Source organism: Pseudophryne corroboree, chromosome 2 (assembly GCF_028390025.1).
Source record: "Pseudophryne corroboree isolate aPseCor3 chromosome 2, aPseCor3.hap2, whole genome shotgun sequence".
Classification (NCBI taxonomy): Eukaryota; Metazoa; Chordata; class Amphibia; order Anura; family Myobatrachidae; genus Pseudophryne; species Pseudophryne corroboree.
The window spans coordinates 817,814,101-817,837,566 of NC_086445.1; the positions used below are offsets into that span (position 1 = coordinate 817,814,101).

The window sequence follows — 23,466 nt, forward strand, 5'->3', positions numbered from 1 at the left end:
GTCTGAGAGGCTGGGGAGCGGTCACACAGGGAAGAAACTTCCAGGGAGTATGGTCAAGCCTGGAGATGTCTCTTCACATAAATATACTGGAGCTAAGAGCGATTTACAATGCTCTAAGCCTGGCAAAACCCCTGCTTCAGGGTCAGCCGGTGTTGATCCAGTCGGACAACATCACGGCAGTCGCCCACGTAAACAGACAGGGCGGCACAAGAAGCAGGAGAGCAATGGCAGAAGCTGCAAGGATTCTTCGCTGGGCGGAAGATCATGTGATAGCACTGTCAGCAGTGTTCATTCCGGGAGTGGACAACTGGGAAGCAGACTTCCTCAGCAGACACGATCTACACCCGGGAGAGTGGGGACTTCATCCAGAAGTCTTCCACATGATTGTGAACCGTTGGGAAAAACCAAAGGTGGATATGATGGCGTCTCGCCTCAACAAAAAACTGGACAGGTATTGCGCCAAGTCAAGAGACCCTCAGGCAATAGCTGTGGACGCTCTGGTAACACCGTGGGTGTTCCAGTCAGTGTATGTGTTTCCTCCTCTGCCTCTCATACCAAAAGTACTGAGAATTATACGGCAAAGGGGAGTAAGAACGATACTCGTGGCTCCGGATTGGCCAAGAAGAACTTGGTACCCGGAACTTCAGGAGATGCTCACGGAAGATCCGTGGCCTCTACCTCTAAGACGGGTCCTGCTTCAGCAGGGACCGTGTCTATTCCAAGACTTACCGCGGCTGCGTTTGACGGTATGGCGGTTGAACGCCGAATTCTAAGGGGAAGAGGTCATTCCTACACTGGTAAAAGCCAGGAAGGAGGTGACTGCACAACATTATCACCGCATTTGGAGAAAATATGTTGCGTGGTGTGAGGCCAGGAAGGCCCCCACGGAGGAATTTCAATTGGGTCGATTCCTACATTTCCTGCAAACAGGATTGTCTATGGGCCTCAAATTGGGGTCCATTAAGGTTCAAATTTCGGCCCTGTCGATTTTCTTCCAGAAAGAATTGGCTTCAGTTCCTGAAGTCCAGACTTTTGTAAAAGGAGTACTACATATACAGCCCCCGGTTGTGCCCCAGTGGCTCCGTGGGACCTTAATGTAGTTTTGGATTTTCTCAAATCCCATTGGTTTGAGCCACTCAAATCGGTGGATTTGAAATATCTTACATGGAAAGTAACCATGCTACTGGCCCTGGCTTCAGCCAGGAGAGTGTCAGAATTGGCGGCTTTATCGTATAAAAGCCCATATCTGATTTTCCATTCGGACAGGGCAGAACTGCGGACGCGTCCTCAGTTTCTGCCTAAGGTGGTGTCAGCGTTTCACCTGAACCAGCCTATTGTGGTGCCTGCGGCTACTAGCGATTTGGAGGATTCCAAGTTGCTGGACGTTGTCAGGGCATTGAAAATATATATTTCAAGGACGGCTGGAGTCAGAAAATCTGACTCGCTGTTTATACTGTATGCACCCAATAAGCTGGGTGCTCCTGCTTCTAAGCAGACGATTGCTCGTTGGATTTGTAGCACAATTCAACTTGCACATTCTGTGGCAGGCCTGCCACAGCCTAAATCTGTCTAGGCCCATTCCACAAGGAAGGTGGGCTCATCCTGGGCGGCTGCCCGAGGGGTCTCGGCATTACAACTCTGCCGAGCAGCTACGTGGTCGGGGGAGAACACGTTTGTAAAATTCTACAAATTTGATACCCTGGCTAAAGAGGACCTGGAGTTCTCTCATTCGGTGCTGCAGAGTCATCCGCACTCTCCCGCCCGTTTGGGAGCTTTGGTATAATCCCCATGGTCCTGACGGAGTCCCCAGCATCCACTAGGACGTCAGAGAAAATAAGATTTTACTTACCGATAAATCTATTTCTCGTAGTCCGTAGTGGATGCTGGGCGCCCATCCCAAGTGCGGATTGTCTGCAATACTTGTACATAGTTATTGTTACAAAAAAATCGGGTTGTTATTGTTGTGAGCCGTCTGTTCAGAGGCTCCTGCGTTTGTCATACTGTTAACTGGGTTCAGATCACAAGTTGTACGGTGTGATTGGTGTGGCTGGTATGAGTCTTACCCGGGATTCAAAATCCTTCCTTATTGTGTACGCTCGTCCGGGCACAGTATCCTAACTGAGGCTTGGAGGAGGGTCATAGGGGGAGGAGCCAGTGCACACCACCTGATCCTAAAGCTTTATTTTTGTGCCCTGTCTCCTGCGGAGCCGCTAATCCCCATGGTCCTGACGGAGTCCCCAGCATCCACTACGGACTACGAGAAATAGATTTATCGGTAAGTAAAATCTTATTTTTTAAATTATATCAAGAAAAATGTATGAAAAAAACCCAAAACCTTTCTCCAAAAATGTGTAACCTAGTAATGTATTTAAAATGTAAATCTAGTTTAAAAAAAAACTATAGCTAGGCCACATATAAGTATGTAATTTATTTTAGATATTTTGAGCTAATTAAAAAAAAAAAAAAAGTACTTATCAAATCCGCTGCTTCTTCATTCAGTTTCTGATACTTAATTTAAAGGGGCAGTTATATTCAATACAAAAGCAGGCAGGTAAATTTAGCCATTAATGTTTTTGTTTTGATACGTCTTTACTTCCTGAAAGAATCCTGTATGCAGATGATTGATTTTTATAAATGTCCGTGGTTGCTGCATGTCAGTTAAAACATTGAAAATAGATCATTCAATGTTTTTTTTTTAAAGCTATTCAAAATGCAACATAAGGACATCATAACTTATTTCCAATTCTTTACGTTTTATTGTTCAAATGCCTTGCAGAAAGTTTGCTTGACCTTCCTAATGCTGACATAAACCGATTTCCAGTGCAATTTACTAACCGTACTGGTGGTTAACATGCTATAATATGGTTCTGAATTATTTAAGTATGAATGCTAAAAAGATGGAGATTTGTGCATTTGAGGGAATTATATTAAGTACTGCTTTGAGTAGAATATGCAAACAGATTTTTCGCACAAAATGTTTACCTACAAGTATGTCTTTTGAGTGTGAGAGAAACTCACAGGGAACATACGACACATAGAGGGCCCTGGTGAAAGTTGAACCCATATACCCCTTAGTCATTTAAGGGCCTGGTTCAGAAATTGCCGAAAATGCCATCCTGCATGCAAGCATCATTGTATTTCCGTCCGATCTCCAGGAGGGACAACATGAGTAGAAGAGATGCCTTCTGCATGTAGCTGGGATCCCAGCGATGCGACTCAGCTGACCGACGGAAGCGGGGACTGCGAGGCCAGGAAGTCTCCTGGTTCTCCCCTCCCAGAAAATGGGGGCAACACGCCCCCGTTTCTGGGAACACTGGCCTCCCCCCACCCACTCAACGCGCTGGCAAGATCACAAGTCCCGTTCTGCGCATGCACAGAACAGACTTCGCACCACCTCATGTTCCCAATTATGCAGCAGCCAACCTGTGGTCAGGTCTGAATTAGGTTCTCGGTCATTAAAAGTAGTGTTTTATTAAAAGTTCTAGCAACATCTGAACTGAAAGATTAAAACAATGTTAACTTGTGACTAATAATTATTTTATTTCGAAGGTCTCTTTTGATACCACTAAGCATTTGAGTGAGGGGTCTATTAAAAAGCGTCAACTTGAACGTCACAAACTCCAAGAACTGGAGCAGCGACGAGAAGAGCAGAAGAGAAAGGAGAAAGAAGCTGAGGAGAGACAAAAAGAGGAGGAACGGTAAGAGGATCTCAGATTAATTCTATATTTTCTTTTTGCAGGATTGAACTAAAACTAAAGCTGGGCACACACTTGTCCAATCCTCGGCAGATCAGACTGGATCGGTATGGTATCCCGCCGCACGGTCAGTATACAGACGTTGGCATCCTGAGCGGTGGAACGCCGGCAGGGGGGCAAGCACAACAAAGCCCCTTGGGCTCGCACGCTGCGGGCTCGGTGGCGATCTGTACTCGTCACAGGTTCTATTCTCCCTCTATGGGTGTCGTGGACACTCATAGAGGGGGAATCACCTACCCTGCTGGTATACCGGTGGTGGTATGGTGCCCCAGTCAGGATACCACATACTGATGAGACTGTTTATACAATCATTCTGCAGACCTGCTTGCAGATTCTACATCCAGTCTTCGCTATACATTTGTCCCGACGCCATACCCTCCTCTGAGTCCCGCAGCAGTGGATGGTGAAGAGATCCCTCCGGATCCTGTACCATGGCCACGCTTATAGTGTGCTGGGCTGCTGGGTTTGAAGATCGGTCGCCTGCTCCGGTCTCGGCAGCCTAAACACTACAGTGTCGATCGTCTGGTCGGCGGTTGGGTCTCCTAGTTTTAAAGCAGGTTTAAAAACTGGGAGACCCAACATGCACACCAGGATCGTGTGTGCGTGTCGGTCGGCGAATGGTACACTTGGGCAATCCGGTCAGTCGAGGATTGGACAAGTGTGTATCCAGCTTAAGGGCTACTTTTCATAGTATACCTTGGTATAATAGGCACAGATCTGTTAGGCTTGTTATTGGCACAGTGAATATTGTTCCGCAATAAAGGAGGGTAGTAGTGCAGTGTTCTCCCCCTGATTATTATTTTTTTGACGGGCGGCAGGGGTTGCGGGGGTTTGCGCAGACCGAACTGAGGAACCCGGTGGCTGTGCGTCCTGAAATGTATCCTGCTCACCATCTGCAGGCTCTTGGTGTCCAATAAATACGCAAAAATCCTAGTAAGACGTTTTAGGTTTTAATTAAGTTAGATGCAAGGGGGGGGTGAGTTCTCTTTGTAACAGCATCGAAAAGCAGCTGACGGCCTTGCAACTCAACACCCTCGCGGCCCGTTCTTGTTCTGGATTCTTATATTTTTGTGCGAAGGCTGCAAACAAAAATCTGCATGTCCAGCAGTACCGTAAGTGCAACATATAGCGGAGTAGACTTAATTGAATTGTCAAAATACAGGGTATAATAACCTAGCTATATCGGGCGCTAATACAATGTAGCATATATTTAAGAAGCACCAAATATATTGGTTAGTGAATAGCAGCTGGATGCCTAGAGCAATAGAAATTAATCAAGTTTCAATGAAACCATAAAGGAGCGCTGATAATATATAGATTAAAAATTATTATTTAATATAATTTAATACAATAGAAACAATTATGCAAATGGCTAAAATGTATCCACAATACTTATAATAATGTATATAAATAATTCAACTGAGATCACTTTATATTTGAATGCAGTACTGCAGTCCATTAATATACATAATAATAATAATAATAATAATAATATTTTGACCTCTATGTAGACACACAGAGGTTTGTGAGAAAATTATGCATAAAGAAGTTCTTTTCAAAAACTGAACAATCCAAACATACTCCATTAGAACAATCCGACTTTCAACACAGCAATTTCAAACCCGTTTCAACTTTTTTCCCATCACATCGAGACTTGAAAAACTAGTAGAACAGGACATCAGAAAAATTACAGGAAAAGAAAAAAGATTCAACCTAACTAAGGAAGAAAAGCAGGCTCTGGAAGACCTAAAAAAAGATAAAACAATCATCATCAAGCCCGCAGATAAGGGTGGAAGCTTAGTGATCATGAACAAAATTGATTACGTTAAGGAAATAGACAACCTCCTCTCAAATGAGGGCACATACCTGAAGCTAACAACGGATCCAACAAAAGGGTATCAAGTGGAATTGGAGGAGTTGTTAAATGAAGGAGTATGATTTTCTACACGTTCAATTCCCAAAGATTCCAACCTTTTATGGATTGACAAAAATTCACAAAAATCCCACCCATCCCCCAGGGAGACCAATTGTCTCAGGAATAGGGTCTTTAACATCAAACCTATCCCAATATGTGGATTCCTTCCTTCAGGAGATAGTTGTCAATCAACAAAGTCATTTAAAAGATTCTATGCAAGTACTCCAATTATTGCAGACAATTGAATGGAAAGACAGCTACATCATTGGAACCAGTGACGTGAAGTCACTATACACGTGCATCCCACATGATATGGGGCTTGAGGCAACACGTCATTTCTTATCCACATTAACGAATATACCTAATGAACAGGTGAATTTCATCATGAGAAGCATAGACTTCATCCTACACAAAAACTATTTTTGGAATGATGGGATCTTCTTTAACCAGATCAAGTGGACCGCGATGGGTTCTTCAATGGCACCGAATTATGCCAACCTCGACGTTGCCAGATGGGAAGAAGAAAGCATCTGGAACAATAACCCATATAGAGAAAATCTTATTGTTTGGAAACGCTATATAGATGACTTGTTGTTCATTTGGAACGGAACAACTAATGACCTAAACAAATTCCTTGAATATATGAAGAACAACCCCTATGGCCTGAAATTTACCTCAGTTACCAGTACAGAAATGGTAGTTTACCTTGACTTGGAAATATACATATCAGAAAATAGAATACACACAAGGACCCATACCAAAACTGTCAGTAGCAACAACATGCTACCAACTCACAGCAATCATCATGCGAATTGGACTAAGAACATACCGGTAAGTCAATTTAGAAGGATAAAAAGAAATTGCTCACAACATGAGAACTTCATCACACAAACAGACCAACTAAAAACACAGTTCTTGGAAAAAGGTTACAGGGAAACAGATTTGAATCAAGAAATAGAGAAAATTTCTAAGTTAGAAAGGACTGAATTCATCCAATACAGACAAAAACAAGAAACAAAGGACTGGCATTCATCACTCAATATAGTAGTCAGCACAATCTCGTGGAATCTATTTTACAAAAACATTGGCACATACTTCATCTAGATACTCAGTTGAAGGACTTGATCCCGGAGAAACCAAGAATTATTTATAGGCGGGCAAAGAATTTAAAACAAGAACTAACCAGAAGTTGTGTACCATTGGAGGAGTCAAGAGAAATAAGAACAAGAAATGGAGGACATCATTTCTGCCTGAATTGCAATGCTTGCAAAATAATAAGAAACCCCTCCACCGCCCCGACAGATGAATTTATGTCTCAAATTACGAAAAAAATATATAAAATCAAAGATACCATCACCTGCAATACGGAGGGGGTTATTTACCTGCTGGAGTGCCCCTGTCCTAAGCAATACAGTATATTGGCCAGACAAAAAGAAAATTTAAAAATTAGAATAATGGAACACGTATATAACATAAGAAAAGGACTTCAATCACACAGTGTATCAAAACACTTTTCAGACCATCATGATAAAAACCCGAAAGGACTAAAATTCATAGGAATCCAGAAAATTCAACAGCATTGGAGAGGAGGAAATATTTCAGACACCCTCAAAAAGAAAGAAACAGAATGGATTTTCACTTTACAAACACTACAGCCGATGGGTTTAAATGTGGACATTGAACTTAATGTGTTCCTTAAATAAACATTTTCCTCTTTTTATCGTTATTTCCCAAAAAAAATTTTTGAAGAAAAAACACATATATTTCAATTTTAATGATCATTTTATACTCATTTTCACATATTCCCAACATAGAGTGCAATACCTGTGGGCCCACATTCTAGCCATGTGCATGCCGCTTTTTTAAAGTTTAACTTCCTGGGAAAATGCTCTGGAAAGTTGTTGTCAATAAAGTTTTTTTTTAGTATAAATTACCAAATGGGCTGAACCTGGGCTATCCATGATTAAGGGCAGTGCGCCTGAAACGCGTCGGAGGAAAGACTGGGAAACGGACTTCTAAAAGACCAAGCTTTCACTTTATTTGCTTTCTATCGTCAGCACGCAGCTGACCCTCTGGAAGCCGTTCTTGCAGCCGCTTTACAGATCGGGACAGCAAGGACTCACCGAGCGCCGCACAGCGCAAGTGAGCGGCGGCCGGAGAAGGGAACAAGTTGGAGCTGGGGAACCAGCCGGAGGAGGACGGACGTCACCACCTACAAGGCTTGGAGATCCCAGTAAATATACAAAAGGGCTGTAAACATCAGTATCTTTTGCTTTTAATTTACCTTTCTCTATCGTCCTAGTGGATGCTGGGGTTCCTGAAAGGACCATGGGGAATAGCGGCTCCGCAGGAGACAGGGCACAAAAGTAAATCTTTCCGATCAGGTGGTGTGCACTGGCTCCTCCCCCTATGACCCTCCTCCAAGCCAGTTAGATTTTTGTGCCCGGCCGAGAAGGGTGCAATCTAGTTGGCTCTCCTAAAGAGCTGCTTAGAAAAGTTTAGCTTAGGTTTTTTACTTTACAGTGAGTCCTGCTGGCAACAGGATCACTGCAACGAGGGACTTAGGGGAGAAGAAGTGAACTCACCTGCGTGCAGGATGGATTGGCTTCTTGGCTACTGGACATCAGCTCCAGAGGGACGATCACAGGTACAGCCTGGATGGTCACCGGAGCCTTGCCGCCGGCCCCCTTGCAGATGCTGAAGTAAGAAGAGGTCCAGAATCGGCGGCAGAAGACTCCTCAGTCTTCTAAAGGTAGCGCACAGCACTGCAGCTGTGCGCCATTTTCCTCTCAGCACACTTCACACGGCAGTCACTGAGGGTGCAGGGCGCTGGGAGGGGGGCGCCCTGGGAGGCAAATGAATACCTATTTTGGCTAAAAATACCTCACATATAGCCTCCGGAGGCTATATGGAGATATTTAACCCCTGCCAGAATCCGTTAAGAGCGGGAGACGAGGCCGCCGAAAAAGGGGCGGGGCCTATCTCCTCAGCACACAGCGCCATTTTCCCTCACAGAAAGGCTGGAGGGAAGGCTCCCAGGCTCTCCCCTGCACTGCACTACAGAAACAGGGTTAAAACAGAGAGGGGGGGCACTAATTTGGCGTTAGAAATATATAAAAAATGCTATAAGGGAAAACACTTATATAAGGTTGTCCCTATATAATTATAGCGTTTTTGGTGTGTGCTCGCAAACTCTCCCTCTGTCTCTCCAAAGGGCTAGTGGGTCCTGTCCTCTATCAGAGCATTCCCTGTGTGTGTGCTGTGTGTCGGTACGTGTGTGTCGACATGTAGGAGGACGATGTTGGTGAGGAGGCGGAGCAATTGCCTGTAATGGTGATGTCACTCTCTAGGGAGTCGACACCGGAATGGATGGCTTATTTAGGGAATTACGTGATAATGTCAACACGCTGCAAGGTCGGTTGACGACATGAGACGGCCGACAAACAATTAGTACCGGTCCAGACGTCTCAAAAACACCGTCAGGGGTTTTTAAAACGCCCGTTTACTTTAGTCGGTCGACACAGACACAGACAGGGACACTGAATCCAGTGTCGACGGTGAATAAACAAACGTATTCCTTATTAGGGCCACACGTTAAAGGCAATGAAGGAGGTGTTACATATTTCTGATACTACAAGTACCACAAAAGAGGGTATTATGTGGGATGTGAAAAAACTACCATAGTTTTTCCTGAATCAGATAAATTAAATAAAGTGTGTGATGATGCGTGGGTTCCCCCCGATAGAAAATTATGGGCGGTATACCCTTTCCCGCCAGAAGTTAGGGCGCGTTGGGAAACACCCCTTAGGGTGGATAAGGCGCTCACACGCTTATCAAAACAAGTGGCGGTACCGTCTATAGATAGGGCCGTCCTCAAGGACCAGCTGACAGGAGGCTGGAAAATATCATAAAAAGTATATACACACATACTGGTGTTATACTGCGACCAGCGATCGCCTCAGCCTGGATGTGCAGAGCTGGGGTGGCTTGGTCGGATTCCCTGACTAAAAATATTGATACCCTTGACAGGGACAGTATTTTATTGACTATAGAGCATTTAAAGGATGCATTGCTATATATGCGAGATGCACAGAGAGATATTTGCACTCTGGCATCAAGAGTAAATGCGATGTCCATAACTGCCAGAAGATGTTATGGACACGACAGTGGTCAGGTGATGCAGATTCCAAACGGCACAAAGGTGTATTGCCGTATAAAGGAAGAGGAGTTATTTGGGGTCGGTCCATCTGATCTGGTGGCCACGGCAACTGCTGGAAAATCCACCGTTTTTACCCTAAGTCACATCTCTGCAGAAAAAGACACCGTCTTTTCAGCCTCAGTCCTTTCGTCCCTATAAGATCATATCTGCCCAGGGATAGAGGAAAGGGAAGAAGACTGCAGCAGGCAGCCCATTCCCAGGAACAGAAGCGTTCCACCGCTTCTGACAAGTTCTCAGCATGGCGCTGAGACCGTACAGGACCCCTGGATCCTACAAGTAGTATCCCAGGGGTACAGATTGGAATGTCGAGACGTTTCCCCTTCGCAGGCTCCTGAAGTCTGCTTTACCAAGGTCTCCCTCCGACAAGGAGGCAGTATGGGAAAAAATTCACAAGCTGTATTCCCAGCAGGTGATAATTAAATTACCCCTCCTACTACAAGAAAAGGGGTATTATTCCACACTATATTGTGGTACTGAAGCCAGAAGGCTAGGTGAGACTTATTCTAAAAAAAAAAAATTTTTTGAACACTTACAAAGGTTCAAATCAAGATGGAGTCACTCAGAGCAGTGATAACGAACCGGGAAGAAGGGGACTATATAGTGTCCCGGGACATCAGGGATGCTTACCTCTATGTCCCAAAATTTGCCCTTCTCACTAAGGGTACCTCAGGTTCGTGGTGCAGAACTGTCACTATCAGTTTCAGACGCTGCCGTTTGGATTGTCCACGGCACCCCGGGTCTTTACCAAGGTAATGGCCGAAATGATGATTCTTCTTCGAAGAAAAGGCGTCTTAATTATCCCTTACTTGGACGATCTCCTGATAAGGGCATAGTCCAGGGAACAGTTGGAGGTCGGAGTAGCACTATCTAGGATACTGCTACAACAGCACGGGTGGATTCTAAATATTCCAAAATCGCAGCTGATCCCGACGACACGTCTGCTGTGCCTAGGGATGATTCTGGACACAGTCCAGAAAAAGGTGTTTCTCCCGGAAGAGAAAGCCAGGGAGTTATCCGAGCTAGTCAGGAACCTCCTAAAAACAGTGCATCATTGCACAAGGGTCCTGGTAAAAATGGTGGCTTCCTACAAAGCAATTCCATTCGGCAGATTTCACGCAAGAACTTTTCAGTGGGATCTGCTGGACAAATGGTCCGGATCGCATCTTCAGATGCATCAGCGGATAACCCTATATCCAAGGACAAGGGTGTCTCTCCTGTGGTGGTTATAGAGTGCTCATCTTCTAGAGGGCCGCAGATTCGGCATTCAGGATTGGATGCTGGTGACCACGGAGCCCAGCCCGAGAGGCTGGGGAGCAGTCACACAAGGAAAAAATTTCCAGGGAGTGTGATCAAGTCTGGAGACTTTTCTCCACATAAATATACTGGAGCTAAGGGTAAATTTATAATGCTCTAAGCTTAGCAAGACCTCTGCTTCAAGGTCAGCCGGTATTGATCCAGTGGGAAAAACATCACGGCAGTCGCCCACGTAAACAGACAGGGCGACACAAGAAGCAGGAGGGCAATGGCAAAAACTGCAAGGACTTTTCGCTGGGCGGAAAATCATGTGATAGCACTGTCAGCAGTGTTTCATCCCGGAAATGGAAACTGGGAAGCAGACTTCCTCAGCAGGCACGACCTCCACCCGGGAGAGTGGAAACTTCATCGGGAAGTTTTTTCCACATGATTGTAAACCGTTGGGAAATACCAAAGGCATGATGGCGTCCCGTCTGAACAAAAAACGGGACAGGTATTGCGCCAGGTCAAGAGACCCTCAGGCAATAGCTTTGGACGTTCTGGTAACACCGTGGGTGTACCAGTCGGTGTATGTGTTCCCTCCTCTGCTTCTCATACCTAAGGTGCTGAGAATTATAAGACGTAGAGGAGTAAGAACTATACTCATGGCTCCGGATTGGCCAAGAAGGACTTGGTACCCGGAACTTCAAGAGATGCTTACAGAGGTCTTATGGCCTCTGCCGCTAAGAAGGGACTTGCTTCAGCAAGTACCATGTCTGTTCCAAGACTTACCGCAGCTGCGTTTTGTCGGCATGGCGGTGGAAAGCCGGATCCTAAGGGAAAAAGGCATTCCGGAAGAGGTCATTCCTACCCTGGTCAAAGCCAGAAAGGAGGTGACCGCACAACATTATCACCACATGTGGCGAAAATATGTTGCGTGGTGTGAGGCCAGGAAGGCCCCACAAAGAAATTTCAACTCGGTCGTTTCCTGCATTTCCTGCAAACAGGAGTGTCTATGGGCCTCAAATTGGGGTCCATTAAGGTTCAAATTTCGGCCCTGTCGATTTTCTTCCAGAAAGAATTGGCTTCAGTTCCTGAAGTCCAGAAGTTTATCAAGGGAGTATTGCATATACAACCCCCTTTTGTGCCTCCAGTGGCACTGTGGGATCTCAACGTAGTTCTGGGATTCCTCAAATCACATTGGTTTAAAACCAGTCAAATCTGTGGATTTGAAGCATCTCACATGAAAAGTGACCATGCTCTTGGCCCTGGCCTGGACCAGGCGAGTGTCAAATTGGTGTTTTTTTCTCAAAAAAGCCCATATCTGTTGTCCATTCGGACAGGGCAGAGCTGCGGACTCGTCCCCAGTTCTCTCCCTAAGGTGGTGTCAGTGTTTCACCTGAACCAGCTTATTATGGTGCCTTGCACCTACTAGGGACTTGGAGGACTCCAAGTTACTAGATGTTGTCAGGGCCCTGAAAATATGTTCCAGGACGGCTGGAGTCAGGAAAACTGACTTGCTGTTATCCTGTATGCACCCAACAAACTGGGTGCTCTTGCTTCTAAGCAGACTATTGCTAGTTGGATGTGTAATACAATTCAGCTTGCACATTCTGTGGCAGGCCTGCCACAGCCAAAATATGTAAATGCCCATTCCACAAGGAAGGTGGGCTCATCTTGGGCGGCTGCCCGAGGGGTCTCGGCTTTACAACTTTGCCGAGCAGCTACTTGGTCAGGGGCAAACACGTTTGCTAAATTCTACAAATTTGATACCCTGGCTAAGGAGGACCTGGAGTTCTCTCATTCGGTGCTGCAGAGTCATCCGCACTCTCCCGCCCGTTTGGGAGCTTTGGTATAATCCCCATGGTCCTTTCAGGAACCCCAGCATCCACTAGGACGATAGAGAAAATAAGAATTTACTTACCGATAATTCTATTTCTCGGAGTCCGTAGTGGATGCTGGGCGCCCATCCCAAGTGCGGATTATCTGCAATACTTGTACATAGTTACAAAAATCGGGTTATTATTGTTGTGAGCCATCTTTTCAGAGGCTCCGCTGTTATCATACTGTTAACTGGGTTTAAATCACAAGTGGTACGGTGTGATTGGTGTGGCTGGTATGAGTCTTACCCGGGATTCAAAATTCCTCCCTTATTGTGTACGCTCGTCCGGGCACAGTACCTAACTGGCTTGGAGGAGGGTCATAGGGGGAGGAGCCAGTGCACACCACCTGATCGGAAAGCTTTACTTTTGTGCCCTGTCTCCTGCGGAGCCGCTATTCCCCATGGTCCTTTCAGGAACCCCAGCATCCACTACGGACTCCGAGAAATAGAATTATCGGTAAGTAAATTCTTATTTTTTTATTCACAGGTATTGCACTATTTTTTACACTGTCTCTTTGGTTACAATATAGCCATTTATCACATTCATTGTTGCATTTATTTATGATTCAAGCGCTTTGTTATACCCATTTACAAGCATTTCTACATACAGAACAGCTCAAGCACAATAATCCCAGGCTCAGCGCGGTTCTTTTAATATTTATATACATAATAAAGTGCAGGAGGTCCTCCAGAGTATGTATATGCACTAGAATGAGGGAGTCCCAACTTATTGTAGAAATAGTTTTATGCTAACTCCAGGTTCCTTAATTGAAAGGTGCTGTTCTCACCCATTTTTTTTATATATATCCGCTGATTCCAGTCAATAGTTTGTTGCAGCGGGTGCTGAGAGCGGCTAAGAAAATTACTTCCTAGCTGTATCAAAAGGAGATGCCGCAGGTTCTCAGTAGTCAGACCGCAGATGGGGCTTTACACGCACAGCGGTATGCAGTATGATTGAGGCATCTCGTTGAGCACAAGCAGGGGAGATTACTTTCAAGGAACCAGGATGGTAGAGTGTAGAAGGGGTCTCCTTTAGTGGACAGGCAGTACCCGCAGCTCTCAACGCATTTCTCCGCCACAAACAAACGGCGGTTTCCTCAGGAGATATAAATAACCAGTGGAAAGGTGAATGGATATTTAAACCGTTAGTATCCAATCGGCTTTAAACTGGTAGTATACACACCTGTGTAGTCACTCCGTTTCGTGTTTCAAGTTTTCTCATACGTCCTAGAGGATGCTGGGGACTCCGTAAGGACCATGGGGTATCGACGGGATCCACAGGAGACATGGGCACACTATAAGACTTTGAATGAGTGTGAACTGGCTCCTCCCTCTATGCCTCTCCTCCAGACCTCAGTTAGACTTTGTGCCCAGGAGTAACTGGACACGCACTAGGGGAGCTCTACTGAGTTTCTCTAAAAGACTTTGTTAGGTTTTTTATTTTCAGGGAGACCTGCTGGCTACAGGCTCCCTACATCGTTGGAGTGAGGGGAGAGAAGTCAGACCTACTTCTTCTTAGTCCAAGGGCTCTGCTTCTTAGGCTACTAGACACCATTAGCTCCAGAGGGTTCGATCACTTGGTTCGCCTAGCTGCTTGTTCCCGGAGCCGCGCCGTCAACCCCCTCACAGAAGCCAGAAGAAAGAAGTCGGGTGAGTATTGGAAGAAAAGAAGACTTCAGTAACTGAGGTACAGCGCAGCGGTCGCGCTGCGCTCCATGCTTCCACACACCAACGGCACTCACAGGGTGCAGGGCGCTGGGGGGGGGGGGAGCGCCCTGGGCAGCAAGTTACTGAAAGTTTTTACCGCTGGCATAAGTTCATATTCAGTGCCTGGGCACCGTTTACGATACCCCCGCCAGATAACGCTGCGCGCCATTGCTCCCACACGCCAACGGGTTTTACAAGGGTGCAGGGCGCTAGGGGGGAGCGCCCTGGCCAGCAATATATATACCTTTTTGAGGGTGTCAACAAGCCTATACAGTATGTAGACACTGTATAGGGACCCGCGATAGCATACATAAGGCTATATTATTAGCGGGCTGCAGCGCGCCGAGTAGGGGCGGGGCTTAGCCCTCACTTCAGGTTACAGCGCCGTTTTCTACATGTCCCCGCCAAAAGCAATGAAAACAGTGCAGACAGGAGGGGGCACAATGTTTAGTGCTATATAGCAGACAATATAGCACTATTTTTGACAAATGCTCATGTAATCTGTGTGTTATGAATAGATATATATATCTGTGTGTTCCCTGTCGGATACCAACTATAGCTCTAGTCGACGTGTCGACAGGAGTAAGTGCTCTGTCACTTATGGGATCACAGTCGGCATCGCCGACTGCTGTTGGTACTGGATTCTGTAGATGCAGTGTCAGCAGGTCGGTAATTGTATACTTGTCAAAAAGTAAACACTGTATGGGAGACATAGTAGTATGTGGGTGACTCTGTCGGCACCAACTGTTATTACTGGGTGTAAATTAACATGCGGTAACTACCTTATACCTGTCTATATAGATTGTAAGCTTGCGAGCAGGGCCTTCCTACCTCTATGACTGTTATCATCCAGTTTGTTATTGTTATTTCAAATTGTAAAGCGCAACGGAATTTCCTGCGCTATATAAGAAACTGTTAATAAATAAAAAATATATGTATGGTATGGTATGGTTCCATGGGCCTGTAGCTAGACCACAGACATGGTAGTATAGGTGGGGGAGTGTTGTTGTATTTATTTATGTATACTTCCCTCGGTCCCCTCGGAGTTGCAGGATGGTTATTTTGCCCGGTTACTACTCCCTGCTGTCGACGAATACTAGTTTTTATGTCGACCATAATGTTTCCTGGTAGATCCAGAACTGGGGCATTCAGTACATGGTCATACACATTCAGAACACATTAATGTCACTAGGGACCCGTTGGTTCCGGATAATCCGCTTGTATATGTATATGTGTGTGTGTGTATATGTATATATATATGTATGTAAAGGTAATTGTGTATTGCTTTATGTATTTTCATGTTATGATTTTTAATGAATGCTAAAATAATAGTATTCTTTCTCATGTTCTGGTCGCTCTGTTGGTAAAGCTCTAGGTCGGCCGTGACGAGTTGGTCTCGGATCCTCATAAGGAGTCCGAATGTTTATTCTATTCCCGCTGCAAATAGAATCCTGTGAAAGTCAACTCCTGGTTGACACGGGGTCCTGTCGCAAAGGATCCTACACAGGAAGCTAAGTGATATTTTATTCTTTACTTTGGAGTTATTTGCATTATATGCACATGGGGGAGTGTTTGTATTCGGAAAGGCATCCGATAGAATTACCCTATAGAGACAGGGGATGTGTCTTCTGTTGATCCTTTTCTATAACATGGCGGCAGGTTGCCGTGCGACTGCAGAAGAAATGCTGAGGCTGAATCCGAGATACTGGAGTGTTTCCCTGGGACGGTGTACCGCTGTTGGGGAGGCCTCAGTTTAGTCAATCTCGGCAGATGTAAGTCTAACTTCGTGAGTTAGATTCCCTCACAACGGTTGGTGACGCATCCGGTTGTGGGATGCAGTCATTTTAACCGGTGTGATACATTTCTTTTTTCCTTTTCAGTGCAAATTGTGGAAGGTGACAAGGTAAGAGTTCTGCAGCCTTGTTAGGTTCGCAGAAGCGGATGTTGTTTTCTGTTTCTACCACATCCACCGCGTGTTGCTGGGTCTATCTGGCTGGAGCCCACTCTGGTGGGAACTCGTCTACTATCTTTCAGTTAGTCCGATGGACTTGGACCTGTGGGTTTCTAATAAAATCCAAAAGGGGACATACTGGAGTTTACAGATGAGTCCCCTCACTGAGTTTTGAATAGATCTTAGCGATTCCCCTCTGGAAGGGGAGGTAGTACGCAACGCCATACCAGGGTTGTGTCAGGTTCAGGACATTGTCCTGCTGTCCATAAAAAAAAAAAAAAAAAAAATCAAAGTTTTCTACATACTAAGGGAGCTTCAGCACGTAAAGGTAGAGAAGGGGTTAAATGCGTTTGTTCTCCGCATTCGGCTTACCTGGGTGGATATCCAGGATTGTCTTTGCCATTTCACCGGAGTGATGGCAGTATGATGGGTTTCTTTCAATAGTAAGAGCCATTGTTAATCTGCACTGAGATGCTCTCCTGATTAAGGCGAGGTCAAGTAACAAGTGGTGCAAATCGTTGCTTCTCTCGGTCTGTTCTTCGACACAGGGAATGGCTCTGGTTCCCACCGACGCAGATGTCGGAGGTGGGGATCGGAGTAGATACTGAACGGTTGAGGTTCTTGTGTTTTCTTGTGGAAAGTGATCTGAGGATCCAGAGTCGGATCAGATTTGCAGTGACATTCCGTCAATATGTTCCGTTGATGATGAAGATGGGTGCGGCCTAAGAGGCATGTTCGGTGAGCAGGTCAAATGCCAGAGTGATTTTCACGGGACCAGTTGGAAATGTGGTCCGGGTCTCACCTACACATGCACCGGAATATAATCCTAATTGCCAGTATATCGCTCCTGTGGTGTCTGCACAGTTCTCACCTCCTAGAGGGACGAAGGTTCGCGATCCAGGATTGGATCCTGGTGTACATGCATGCAGATCTCCGAGGCTGGGGAGCAGTCTTTGCAAGGGAAGTATTTCCAGAGGAAAAGGTCAAGCTAGGAAGCTTGTCTGCAATAAGCTTTCTTGACTTAAGAGCTATTTTCAATGAACATATGCTTCGTGATCTGCCCGTGTTAATTCTGTCGGACGACTTGACAGCTGTGGTGTACGTAAGTTGCTAGGGTGGAACAAGGAGCAAAGGGAAAGACTGGTAAACGCTATATTAGCAGTCTTCGTTCCGGAAGTGAACGACGGAGAGAGAGTTTCCTCTGCACGGGAGAAATACAGTCGTCATCGAGAAGTTTTTTCACTGATGTGACAAGTCTTTGAGGAGTGCCTCAAGTGGACAGGTTGGCGTCTCGCCTCAACGAGAGATCTCAGGGATATTGTTCCGGGTCAGGGGACACTCAGGCTATAGCAGTGGACGTCCTCGGGACACCTTGGGTGTTTTCAGTCGGTCTATGTGTCCCCTCTGTTTTCACTATTCAGAAGGTGATAAACGTAAGAAGAACAAAGGTTCAGGTGATCCTCATTGTTCCGGTCTATCCAAGGAGCGCATGGTATCCAGTTCTTCAACATTTACTCATAGAAGATCCATGGCCTCTTCCTCTATGTGAGGAACTGTTACAGCAAGATCTGGGCGTGTATCAAGACTTACCGTGGCTGCGTTTGACGGTGTGGCGGTTGAACGCCATATCCTAGCCAGAAAGGGTATTTCCAGTGAAATCATTTTCATACTTCAGGCTAAAAAAGGAAGTAACGGCAAAGCCTTACCACCGTGTTTTGAGAAAATCTGCATCTTGGTGTGAATCCAAGAAGGCTACTACGGAAGTCTTTCAGCTGGGTCGTTCTTCTTCATTCTTTGCAAGCAGGTGTGGGTGCAGGCCTAAAGTTAGGCTCATTTAAGTGTGGTTTTGGCCTTATAAAATTTCTTTCAAGAAAGAATTGCCAACATTTCCGGAAGTTCGGACCTTCGTGAAAGGAGTACTGCACATCCAACCTCCATTTCTGCCCCGTTGGCACCGTGAGACCTTGTCGTGGTGTTGCTTTTTCTTGGGTCAAACTGTTTGGAACCTTTGTGAAAGGTTGTGTTAAAATCTCTCTCTTGGAAAGTGGTCATGCTATTGGCTTTGGCGTCCGCAAGGCGGGAGTCGGAAGTAGCGGCTTTGTCTCACAAGAGCCCTGTTTGATCTTCCATGTGGATAGAGAGGAATTGAGAACTCGGATAATAGTTCTGCCAAGAGTGGTTTCTGGGTTTCGCAGAAATCAGCCTATTTTGATGCCGGTGGTTACTTAGGCATTAGCTAATTCAAAGTCTCTCGATGTAGTCAGGGCTTTGAATATTTAGGTCGCCAATTTTGCTCAGATTGGGGAAACAGAGGCTCTGTTTGTCCGGTATGCTCCCAGCATGATTGGGGCGCCTGCGTCTATGCAGTCTGTTACACGCGGGATCTGTGGTACGATTCGGCGTGCTCGTTTCTACGGCTGGATTGCCGTTACTGAAGTCGGTGGAGACCCATTCTACTAGGAATAGGGGTTGTTCTGGGGCGGATGCCCGAGGAGTCTTGGTGGTTTAACTTTGCCGAGCGGCTACTTGGTCGGGTTCAAACACTTTTGCTATGCTCTACAAGTTTGATACCCTGGCTGATGGGGACCTTTTGTTTGCTCAATCGGTGCTGCTGAGTCGTCCGCACTCTCCCGCCCAGTCTGGAGCTTTGGTATAAACCCCATGGTCCTTACGGAGTCCCCAGCATCCTCTAGGACGTATGAGAAAATAGGATTTTAATACCTACCGGTAAATCCTTTTCTCTTAGTCCGTAGAGGATGCTGGGCGCCCGTCCCAGTGCGTACTGTGTCTGCAGTTATTGGTTATGGTTACACTCTTGTGGTGTTTCTTTTCTGTCAGGCTGTCGCTGACGTTGTTCATGCCATGGCATGCGGTGTCTTTTTGTTGGTTGTGTTGACACGCAGGTTGTGTTACATATTCTCTCAGCATGTAGCTGTGTATTGTTCATGCCGTTGGCTGGTATTCTATTGAATGCCACATTCTATGGTATGTTCGAGGTGTGAGCTGGTATGACACTCACCGTGTTTAAACAATAAATTCTTTCCTCGAAATGTCCGTCTCTCCTGGGCACAGTTTTCTAACTGAGGTCTGGAGGAGGGGCATCACACCCATTCAAAGTCTTATAGTGTGCCCATGTCTCCTGCGGATCCCGTCTATACCCCATGGTCCTTACGGAGTCCCCAGCATCCTCTACAGACTAGGAGAAAAGGATTTACCGGTAGGTATTAAAATCCTATTATTTCCACCACTCTCTAGATAAAACAATTTATACCCCTTTAATGGAATAGTCAGGATGATAAATATATAAACTATTATACTATATGCACTTTATTATGTATATTAATGGACTGCAGTACTGCATTCAAATATAAGTGATCTCAGTTGAATTGTTTATATACATTATTATAAGTATTGTGGATACATTTTAACCATTTGCATAATTGTTTCTATTGTGTCAAATTATATTAAATAATAATTTTAATCTATATATTATCAGCACTCCTTTATGGTTTCATTGAAACTTGATACATTTTAGTTGAATTGTCCCCTTAGCATTCAAAACATGTTTATTTTCTTAACCACTTCAGTGGCATGCCCGGAAATCTTCATTGATAGCCAGCGATGACAACGCTGGCAACCCTGAAAGATTTCTGGGCATACCACTGACTGATATTCCAGGGACAGCCGTGCAGTGTGCACGGCGCCTGGGAATTAGTATACTCCATTATGGAGTTTAGCCTGCACCCCCGGACTCCTACTGGCCGGGGGCGGGCTTAGCAGTAAAATGCATTATGCTGATTCCCGGGCACCGCAAGGCAGCTGGGAATCAGCGCTGGTGCCGGCGATGCCCGCTGGCGATCGTCAGACGATTTAACTCTCCCTGCCCCATCAATTGCCCCTCCTGCGCCTCCCCTCTTTAATTTAAAAACACCCCCCCCAGGGTGTGTTTTTAAATTAACAAACTTGCCACTGAAGGGGTTAATAGCGGAGGTAAAGTTTTTGCTGCAATAGAGTAACATGCAAACAAGTATTGAAGTTTGTTTTTTATACAGTATTAGGAAAAAATTATTTCTCTAACGTCCTAGAGGATGCTGGGGACTCCGTAAGGACCATGGGGAATAGACGGGCTCCGCAGGAGATAGGGCACTTTAAGAAAGCTTTGGATTCTGGGTGTGCACTGGCTCCTCCCTCTGTCCCTCCTCCAGACCTCAGTTTTACACTGTGCCCAGAGCGAGATGGGTGCACTGCAGGGAGCTCCCCGGAGTTCTCTGCCTAGGAAGCATTTTTGTTTAGATTTTTTCTACATTTTTAGAGGGAGCACTGCTGGCAACAGGCTCCCTGCATCGAGGGACTGAGGAGAGAGGGGCAGACCTTCTTAATTGATAGGCTCTGCTTCCTCGGCTACTGGACACCATTAGCTCCAGAGGGGGTGAACACAGGTTCTTACTGGGCGTCCTCCCCCAGAGCCGCGCCGCCGTTCTCCTCACAGAGCCAGAAGAAACGAAGTCAGAAGACGTCTCAGGCGGCAGAAGCCTTCAGAGCTTCACTGCGGTAACGCACAGCACTGCAGCTGTGCGTCATTGCTCCCATACACCTCACATACTCCGGTCACTGTAAGGGTGCAGGGCGCAGGGGGGGCGCCCTGGTAAGCAATATAACACCTTTCTTATGGCAAAAGACAATATACATGTACAGGTGGGCACTGTACATGTATATAAAAGAGCCCCCGCCATTTTTTTATACCTTTGAGCGGGACTGAAGCCGCCGCCGAGGGGGCGGGGCTTCTCCATCAGCACTCACCAGCGCCATTTTCTCTCCACAGCACCGCTGAGAGGAAGCTCCCCGGACTCTCCCCTGCTTACACACGGTGAAGGGGTGTTTAAAAGACAAGGGGGGGGCACATAATTGGCGGATAACTTATATTACAGTGCGGCTGGGGAAAAACATTTTATGTTGGTCTCCAGGGTCATTGCGCTGGGGTGTGTGCTGGCATACTCTCTCTCTCTGTCTCTCCAAAGGGCCTTAAAGGGGATACTGTCTTCAGAAAAGAGTTTCCCTGTGTGTGTGTGAAGTGTGTCGGTACGCGTGTGTCGACATGTTTGACGAGGAAGGCTCGCTTAATGTGGAGGAGGAGCGCTTGAATGTCATATCGCTGTCAGCAGCGCCGACACAGGAATGGATGGATATGCTGAATGTCTAAAATGCAAATGTCAATCTATTGCATAAAAGGTTAGACAAGGCTGAAGCCAGGGATCAGTCAGGTATCCAGACCATGCCTGTCCCTGTGGCGCCAGGACCTTCGGGGCCTCAGAAGCGCACCATATCCCAGATCGATGACACAGATACCGACACGGATACTGACTCTAGTGTCGACTATGAAGATGCAAAATTACAGCCGAAGGTGGCAAAAGGTATTCGGTACATGATTATTGCCATTAAAGAGGTTTTGCATATTACTGAGGAACCCCCTGTCCCTGACACGAGGGTACACATGTATAAAGGGAAAAAGCCTGAGGTCACCTTTCCGTCCTCATTTGAGCTGAGCGAATTGTGCGAAAAGGCTTGGGAATCTCCAGATAGGAGACCACAAGTTCCCAAAAGGATTCTTATGGCGTATCCTTTTCCACAAACGGATAGGATACAATGGGAATCTTCGCCTAAAGTAGACAAGGCGCTGACACGCTTATCCAAAAAGGTGGCACTGCCTTCGCAGGATACGGCTTCCCTCAAGGATCCTGCTGATCGCAGACAGGAAATTACCATGAAGCACATTTACACTCATTCCGGTACTATTGTTAGACCGGCTATGGCGTCGGCCTGGGTTTGTAGTGCTGTCGTGGCATGGGCAGATTCCTTATCTACGGAGCTTGACACCTTAGATAGGGATGCCATTTTAATGACCATAGAGCATATCAGGGAGGCTGCCTTGTATATGAGAGATGCTCAAAGAGACATTTGTTTACTAAGCTCCAGAATAAACGCTATGTCTATTTCTGCTAGGCGGCTCTTGTGGACCCGACAGTGGACGGGAGACGCCGATTCAAAGCGACACATGGAGTCCTTGCCTTACAAGGGGGAGGAGTTGTTTGGAGACGGCCTCTCGGACCTTGTCTCTACTGCTACGGCTGGTAAGTCAAATTTCTTACCTTATGTCCCCCCGCAGCATACAAAAAAGGCACCTCATTATCAAATGCAGTCCTTTCGTTCCAATAAGAGCAAGAAGGTACGGGGATCGTCCTTTGTTGCCAGAGGAAAAGGCAAGGGAAAAAGGCTGCACACAGAAGTCCTCTCCTGCATCTGCAAAGTCCGCCGCATGACGCTGGGGCTTCCCGGGGGGAGGCAGATCTAGTGGGGGCTCGTCTTCGGTGTTTCAGCCACGTCTGGGTTCGCTCGCAGGTGGATCCGGGGCATTAGAGATTGTTTCTCAGGGAGACAGGCTGGAATTCGAAGACTTGCCTCCTCGCCGGTTTTTCAAATCGGCTCTGCCGGCTTCCCCGTCAGAGAGGGAGCTAGTGTTGGCAGCAATCCAAAAATTGTATATTCAACAGGTGATTATCACAGTTCCTCATCTCCAGCAAGGAGAGGGATATTACTCAACCCTGTTTGTGGTCCCGAAACCAGACGGTTCGGTCAGACCCATTTTAAATCTAAAATCCCTGAACCTGTACTTGAAGAGGTTAAAGTTCAAAATGGAATCACTCAGGGCGGTCATCGCAAGCCTGGAGGGGGGGGGGGGATTGGATGGTGTCACTGGACATAAAGGATGCTTACCTTCATGTTCCGATATTCCCCCCCTCACCAGGT

The 23,466-nt window shown here is 46.2% G+C and overlaps 1 protein-coding gene across 1 annotated transcript in view; it reads left to right on the forward strand.

Moving 5' to 3' along the window:
- AKAP17A (A-kinase anchoring protein 17A) overlaps nucleotides 1–23,466 on the forward strand; it is a 45,456-nt gene that overhangs the window by 8,411 nt on the left and 13,579 nt on the right. The window contains exon 3 of the mRNA XM_063955687.1: nucleotides 3,550–3,698. Coding sequence (XP_063811757.1) covers nucleotides 3,550–3,698 — 149 coding nt within the window. The remainder of the gene's footprint in view (nucleotides 1–3,549; nucleotides 3,699–23,466) is intronic.